Raw genomic sequence first — 7,984 nt, 5'->3', positions numbered from 1 at the left:
TGTGTGGTGTGTGTGTGTGTGTGTGTGTGTGTGTGTGTGTGTGTGTGTGTGTGGTGGGGCCGGGATCGGGATCCCAGGCTCCACCAGGATTGACTGGGAGTGGCAGGAGCTGCCTTCTGGGTGGTTGAGTCCAGATAGTTGCATCTGAGAAAAGACCTTCCAGAAAGGTTAAAGTAAAAACCATCACATTTCTATGAAAACCAGGCTGCTTCTGTTTCTTTGTTTCATCTTACCTGTGCCTTGCTTTCTTTTCCCCCCCACCCTGTTCCAAAAGAAAGTCAAAGAAAATCCTTGGTCTGCCAAGAGAGTCTCATAGAGCAGGTGCCACACAGCATCCATCGGTGGTACCCTTCGCCGTGGAGGTGGCACCCGTGGGAGGGCCTCGTTCCGCTCTCGTGCATAGCGGGATTTCAGATCAGACTAACTCCGGGGTGCTCCTCAGTTCCATCCAGGCCTTTCTCTCACTTTGGCAAGCCAAGGCAGGCTCCGCATGTCGATACCACTTAGCCACATAAGAAAGTGTGTTTCTGGAGACAAAAAGGGAAGGTTGTGGGCCCAGAGCTCAAAGATGTCAAGTGGGAAATTGTTGTTGGGGTTCAGACTCAGGACACAAAATACGTGATTCGGGGGTTCCTCGCTGAAGTCCTGATGGCCTAACATGGCTGTTCCCGTTTCCAGCTCCAGAAGAACAGACGGACATGCAGGACAGTCCTGCTGGGGTGCTCAATCCAAACGCCAGGGCTCCCTGGAAGTTCCAGTGCCACGAGCGAGTGGCAGAGAGACACAAGCCTGCTTGGTTAGAAAGCGGCGCTCACACCGGCCCTGTTAGACTGAGTTCGTGGGCAACCAGGCAGACTTTGTTAGCTGAGTAGGCTCCTTAGCAAGAAGTCTGTAATTCCTAAACCATGGAAGGGCCACATGCTGCCAAAACTGGTGAACACACATTTAGCAAGTGTACGTCCTGGGGTTGACCCCTAGAATCAAAAAGAAAAAGCTGCACTCGTGCCCGGAGCTGTGGGGAGCCCGGCTTTGCTGAGAGAACCTGAGCCTACCTCACCGTTGGCCAAATGTGTTCCTGACAGAGTAAGGAACAGACTGTGGAGGGAGACAGGAACAGCTGGTCTGCATGACCGGAACAGTCACTGAAGCAGGAAGTGGAAGTGTTGTGACACAGAAGCTCCTCTGCCGCCAGTGCTGGCTGCAGGGTTACTTTCCATAAATTCAAATCGGTTCTTCTCAGCCACCACCCCGCGTCCCGCAGGCCCCAAAAGTTTCCATATTTCCACTGATAAACAGTCACGATATCAAATCTAATGCAAAGATATTTATCTTCAAAATTAGGGAGGAAAAGAACATGGCCTAACCCTAGGCCCTAGTCGATGACCTGGGTGGCCCCTGCTGGCTGAGCTGCCAGCTCTACAGCGCATTCTCCAACCATTCTCTGATTCCAGAAGCCCTTCTGAGACTCTCCCTAGTTCCCCAAGGCGCTCCCCCTTCCCAGAAAGCAGAGCTGGGGTGGGTTGTGTGTATGTGTGTGTGTGGGTGCCCATGATGTGCTGGGGTGGGTTTGTGTGTGTGGGGGGGGAGTGTCCATGATGAGGTGGGGTGGGTTTGTGTGTGGGGGGAGGGGGCCCAAGATGTGCTGAGGTGGGTTTGGGGGGGGGGGGAGTGTCCATGATGTGCTGAGGTAGGTTTGTGTGGGGGGAATGTCCATGATATGCTGGGGTGGGTTTGTGGGGGGAGGTGCCCAAGATGTGCTGGGGTGAGTTTTGTGGGGGAGAGTGTCCATGATGTGCTGAGGTGGGTTTTGTGGGGAGGGTGTCCATGATGTGGTAATTTGCTTTGACAAGTAAATCAACACTCCACCCCACCCCCCATAAAGGCAAAGATAATAAAGAAGGTAAAAGGCTTAGAGCATGAAATAAAGCTTGTCTGCTGATGAGTTGGGCTACTGGAAGTGGGTGGTGCACCCAGCTACTGTCTCACGCCCCTCTGGGTCAGAGTGACAGGCTTTCCCAATGAGGTTCTTGCTGTTGGTTAGCGGGCATAGTGATTCCCACACTTCCTGGTGTCCATTAGAAAGCATGACCTTAAACTAAAGCAGTGGTCCAGGGAACTCAAAGTCGTTTAGGGGGTGGGGTGGGGAACCAAAAAGCAGAGGTATTTAGTCTTAAAACTTCTTTAAACGGGGGGGAAAAAACCATGCTCTACAACTTCAAATTTTTCTTACAAAGAGAAATTTAATATTAGATGAGAGGTTGAACCAGACTTAAAGCAGACACACTGGGAAGTGGAGCAGCCTGAAAAGCCAGGCAGCATTGGTGGACTGACTTTAGGAAAGATAATCACCCGTTCCAGAACACGCAGTCCTGGCATGGCAAGCGTGATCTGCTGATGTTAAGTCGCACAGACATACAGACAGACACCCAGCAGGAAAAGAGTCCAAGAAATGCTGATGGTGGTTTAGCCCTTTAGGAGAAGCAACCCTCTCTGCAGCTGGTGCAAAGTTACTATTGGCCTTGGAGGAGCCTGAGGGCAGAAAAAGCTGCCTGAGCCCAGGGCTGCCGAGAGCACCTGCCCCTCTGAAGCTCTCCCAGCAGAGCCAGCTCTGTGAGGAGAGCTCCCGGTACAATGAAATTATTACACAGTTTGTTCTGAAGAACGTTTTGCATTTTAATAAAAAAAGGCTTTATGTCAGGAAATCGTCATTTACAAACCTTGAAGTGTTTTTGCCTGCATCTGGAGTAAGAATGTCCTAGGGAGAGGTTTGTGAGGTCTTTGTAACAAAAGTGTTAGTTACAAAAAAAAAAAAACCCAAACAAACAAACAAAAAAACAACAAACCCAAAAAACTTGTTTTTCCACAGGCTGTCTGTGTACTAGATAAAAATTTTGAACCCAAATTGGTACCTGTATTTTTGATTGCAGAGAATCCTTATCAGAAAAAAAAAATAAGATGGTATCACGTGACTGTTAACAGAATGGGAAACTTGGACAGTTTGACCGATCCCAAAGCTGACCGTGCCTGGGCGTACAGTCAGTGCGTGTGTTCTCATGAAGATTCCAGCCCTCGTTCAGTTGCATCTAACAGCTTTCCAAGAGAACACAGTGCGCAGCAGCTATGAAAGGCAACAGGACACCCTGGACAGACCCCAACATTCCGGGCCCTCATAGTGCTCCCTCTTCCCCATGCTGGTACATCCTTGGGAATGTGAGCCGATGCCTGTAGTTCGCCTGCGCGGTTATTTCAGCATCAGAAACCAGAAGCATCCTGCAAGGGCAGCTCAGGAAGCTGGACCAGTGGATGCCCCTGGGTGGAGTAGCCAGCTGGACCTGCTGTATAACCAGCTGACCAGGGGATTATAAAGTGAAACCAAACCAAAGATAAGAGGTACAGTATAAACTCATAGAACCAAAAAAAAGAGCAAATAGTCATCTTGATATCTTATGTAAAGATAGGTTTATAGTGACTCAAAATATTTTAGAAAAATTCTGAAATGTCAAGTTCTTTTGAACTCAAAAGTTTATCCCCAAAAGATTCTTTTACTAAATATGTGAGAATTGGCTCTAATTCTCCTAATTCTGTTTAGCCCAAGTAAAAATACTAATAATTTCTAGATTTTGGTGGGAAACTACAATTATTAGGACCCATGGATATTGCTGCAGTTCAAATACGGTACGATAATTACAAAATATAGACCATCTCTTTACAAATACAAATTGTATATTACAAGTCATGTACAGGAATCTACCATTTTTTAAACAAACTAACGTTATCTAAGTTTACCTGGTTAGCAAGTGCTACTCCTCCAGTTTACAGTTGCCCTTCGTGTGACAGAACTGACCACCTGAGTGATGTTCTTGTATGTAAACTGGCGTCACATAACAAAACCGTGTCTGTCCGCTCCCTCTCCCCTCGGTCTGGACAGCTGCACAGGAATCAGGAAGCAGTGTGTTGGGGGAGGGGCTCAGAAATGGCTGTGCTGGGCCCAGGGAGTGTCTGATATGCTGGACTGATGACTGAGGTAATGACACAGATGTGGTGACCGCCACCACCTTGAACCTCTGTCGTGCCTTCAGGTAAATGGGCATGGGCACGTGCCCCGGATGTGAGACTTGAATTCCTGTGCAGCCCTTCTGGCCTCTGTGCAGGCCAGGCTGCCCTCCTCACCCATCCTCTCGAGGGGCCAGACATACTGTCTTCTGAGGCTGGGCCCGAGTATGTGGCATACCACACGCTTGGCCACTCAGAACCTGTTCCTACCAGGTTATGGCTTCCTTGGGGGTGTGATATCACTTGTACAAAATTCTAATTGAGCATTTTTCTCCCAACTAGTGCCTAGACGGTCCTAACTATGAGGCACTTTATCCCTGGCCCTCCCGTGCCCGTCCCAGGCTGACGCCAGCCTCGCTCACTGGGCTACAAGGTGGTGATGCAGATCATTTCACCCGCCAGGTCCTCTTCCTCTCGCCCAGGGTCTGGCTCCTCATCGCTATAGCCAGGACCGAAGTCCTGGAGTTCATAGTCCTGGCAGTGTGCGATGGGGCCCATGTCCCCATTGGCTCGAGGACACACGCTGCCATTGAGCAGAGTGCTTGCCGCGCTCTCCATCTCGTCTATGGTGAGGTCACAGGCATCGGCAATCTCATGCTTCGTTGCTGAGACAAATTTTGGGTCCCTTGCGTAGCGCCCTAAGCCTTCGGATATCAGGACCTGCACAGAAAAGAGCATCGATGGCATGCGTGGGAAGCTCCACCTCAGCGCTTACTGCACACCATGCTTTAGGGACCCCGTCAGCTGTATCTGCTAGACTTTAACTGAAAACAACCTCAGCGCCATCAGTGTCCAAGAGCTGAAAAGCTCCACAGGACTGAGTGGGAGCCAAAGCACTGAGGGATCGTGGTGGACTTGGTAGATGGCAGGATTCTGACAGGACTGGGCAGTGCCAGCTGGGATTCACTCGGGTCTGCAATTCCACACCTGCCGCTGAGAAGCCACCCCCAGGTGGTGTGACTGTAGAAGCCACCATGTCACCACTGTCCCCTCCCCAGGCTGCCCTGATACTCACTGCTTCTACCAGGCTGTCTGCGCTCCTTTGCTTGTCAGTGTGTTTGTTCCGGAAGCTGCTGGGAACAGTCAGGCTGGCTGGTGTGAAAGTCCTATAGGAGATGTCGGGCTCATCTGTGTACCAGGAACTGCGGTGGAGGGATGGCAGGCTGCCATTGACCTGGTCCAGAGATTCCGAACGGTCCACCTGGATCAGGGGAGTGTAGCATGGGGTCCAGTCCCGGTATGGAGGGGTGGCTGGAGGGGTGGCCCATGACCGGGTGGAGTGACTCGGAGAGTACTTCTGGGCTTTACTGGAATCGAGGCCTGCTACGGCCATGATCTGAGGAGGGAAGTGGGGAGAAGTCAGGCTGGCTTGTGACTGCTGTACCCCTCAGAAGACTGGCGAAAGATGCAAATGTACCAGAGACAGCTCAAGAGCTGACGGGGCAACTGGGGCATCCTAGCAGAGTGAGCTTCCTCTTCCTCGAAGCCATAAGGCATTCTCCTTGACTGTAGTTGCCCCAGATGAGGAAGAACTGGGAAGGTAAACAAGCTAACACTGCCCACATCTCTCTAGGACTCAGTACTGATGCACACGGCAGGGCAATCCGCAGACTCTGGCTCACGCAGGACAACAGCCAGTTTTCTCTGCTCTAGCGCCTCTTGCTCATCCTAGCACTGAGCACAGTCATGATCCTCAGATGTCCTCCGCAGCACAGCCACCTTGAGATGTCTACCGTTACCTGTTTGCACTGACTCTGTAGCTGGAGCCAAGGATGCAGGCCAGGCCAGGCCAGGAGCCAAGACAAACCTGGGCTTGTGCCTGCTGGATCACAGAACCTTAGAGACCTCCTTCACTGTCTGGGTTGGGACACTAGTGATCTGGGATTTCAAAAAGTTCATCTTTCTTTCATGATATACAGGAAAGAAGTTAAAATTAGTGTTAAAAGTGCAGGTGAGTGGGTTCAGTGGTTAAGAGCACTGACTTATCTTCCAGAGGACCCGGTTCATTTCCTGGAAGCCGTATAGTAGTTTATAACCATCTGAAACTCCAGTGTTGGGAATCTGCTGCCTTCTAAACAAAGGGCACCAGACATACATATGATGGGCATACACACATGCAGGCAAAACATTCTTTAAGGGCTGGCAAAGGTGATGAGAAAATCTTCAATGGCCATTAAGTACTTATAGGTTCAGAGCTTGGAGTCAGAACCTCAGGGAAATCTGGGTCTGTTAATTGGCTGCCTGGGTGAGGGTAGCTGGCATCTCCCTTGACCCCACACAGCATCTCTGATGAGATAGTTCAAGAAACACACACATATATGCATGTGTATGAACATATGTTGTATATATACACATATATGTGTATTCATGCATCTATACATACATACACACATGCATGCATGCACACATCTATCCTTAATCCCCTGGTGAATGGGCTTGGAGATATTGGCTGCCTCTGGCTCAGCTGCCCTTCCTGTGAGCTGGTGATCCCCTCAGTCCACAGAGGAAGCTCACCCACTCTGATGACCAGAACGAATGACTGATCTGAGTGAGTGAGTAGTAGCAGTAGCTACTGGAATATTACAAGTGGCTGAACTGCCTTAATTCAGACTGCACCAGGCCCAGTAAGTATTCTAGGATAGGATGTATGAAATCCAAGGATGCCCAGTCCCCCCTTGGTTGCATATGGGACTCCAGCAGAATGGGCCCTGGGGGATCTCCCAGGGAGGCCTGCTCCAAGGACAACCAGATCAGAAGATGCAGGCTCTCTGCTTCCTCCATATGTATACCAGGGAAGAGGGCATCCCAGGTCGGACCCCAGCAGGGGTGAGGCCAAAGCGTCTCACCTGCTGCTGCATCAGGTGCAGGGGCAGGGCAGCACGGTGAGGCAGGGCAGGTGAGAGAAGGATGTCTTCTTGGCTGCTTTGCCTGCGCAGACACTCAAAGTTGAAGGATGACCTCCGATGGGCTGAGAAGTAAAAGCACGTGACAGGTGGTGATATAAGTCTGGACAATGTGACCTCAGGAGTCAGGACCACTTCCTGGGGCATTCGACCGTACGTCTCATCCAAGAGAAATAATTACACAATCCCCCAACCCAGGGATGGGAGGACTAAATGAAGCAAGCCTGCTATAGAATATTTCTATAAGGTAGCAACCACCTTTCAATGCTTGCCTGCTCTCAGGTGGCCCAGGGGAATCTGTGCTGTCATAGGCTCTGCAATGTGCCACAGAGATCCGTTCTATAGAATCTTAGGCACTCCACACTATCCTATCCCTGCCCTCCGCACACCTCCATCTTTCTGAGGTCCCCATATTTGAGCCTTTCTTTTAAAATTAAATTAATTCTGCCGATCAGCTTAAGCAGGCAAAATAATCAAATTCTTTGCATAGAAAAAGCCACCTTCCCCAGCCTAAATGTGAGTACATCTAAGAACTTGCCATGTGCTGGAAGCAACTTCAGGCAGAGGCTCACTGATGATCCAGAGCTTTTGGCTTGATAGGACACTAGGCTTAGGTTTCTGGGGTCCTTTCGCAAAGCCAGGGCAGTCCTAGAAGCCCTTCTACTCAGCTGCAGACTTCAAGGAGTCCTGTCTGTACTCTGCATTAATCCAGCTGTTCTTTCTGAGGTATCAGGCTTTCCCAGCCCAGCAAAATTCCACATGTCCCCAGTTCATGTATGGAGATGAGGGACTGGCCCAAAGAGGCCTCCCAGCCATGTTGGACTTCACAGAAAGCTTTATAAACAGGTCTACAATGTAGAGCAGGTCAAGCCCTTGGAATGGATGGCCAGTGGCAAGGCAGAGTTAGTACTGTACTCAGGACAAGGGGCATGCTTGCACCTCCCATCCGAGCTGCCACTGCTTATACAGAAAGCCCCTCCTTGTCTGCTAACCAGTGTGATGATAGAAAATGGGCCTCTCGGTCAGCA

General features: G+C 50.3%; 1 protein-coding gene across 4 annotated transcripts in view; it reads right to left on the bottom strand.

Annotated features, from left to right (window-relative positions):
- Positions 1 to 2,233: 2,233 nt before the first annotated feature.
- The window catches only part of Cacna1d (calcium voltage-gated channel subunit alpha1 D), a 307,540-nt gene continuing 301,789 nt past the window's right edge, over positions 2,234 to 7,984 (bottom strand). For all 4 annotated transcript variants that reach the window (XM_026779996.1, XM_026779998.1, XM_026779995.1 and 1 more), the window contains 3 exons: positions 6,900 to 7,021; positions 5,069 to 5,389; positions 2,234 to 4,713 (listed from right to left, as the gene is read on the bottom strand). In XM_026779996.1, coding sequence (XP_026635797.1) covers positions 4,420 to 4,713; positions 5,069 to 5,389; positions 6,900 to 7,021 — 737 coding nt within the window. In that variant the 3' untranslated portion in view covers positions 2,234 to 4,419. The remainder of the gene's footprint in view (positions 4,714 to 5,068; positions 5,390 to 6,899; positions 7,022 to 7,984) is intronic.

Source organism: Microtus ochrogaster, chromosome 6 (genome assembly GCF_000317375.1).
Source record: "Microtus ochrogaster isolate Prairie Vole_2 chromosome 6, MicOch1.0, whole genome shotgun sequence".
NCBI classification, from domain to species: Eukaryota; Metazoa; Chordata; class Mammalia; order Rodentia; family Cricetidae; genus Microtus; species Microtus ochrogaster.
This window is presented reverse-complemented; position numbering and strand designations above follow the sequence as displayed.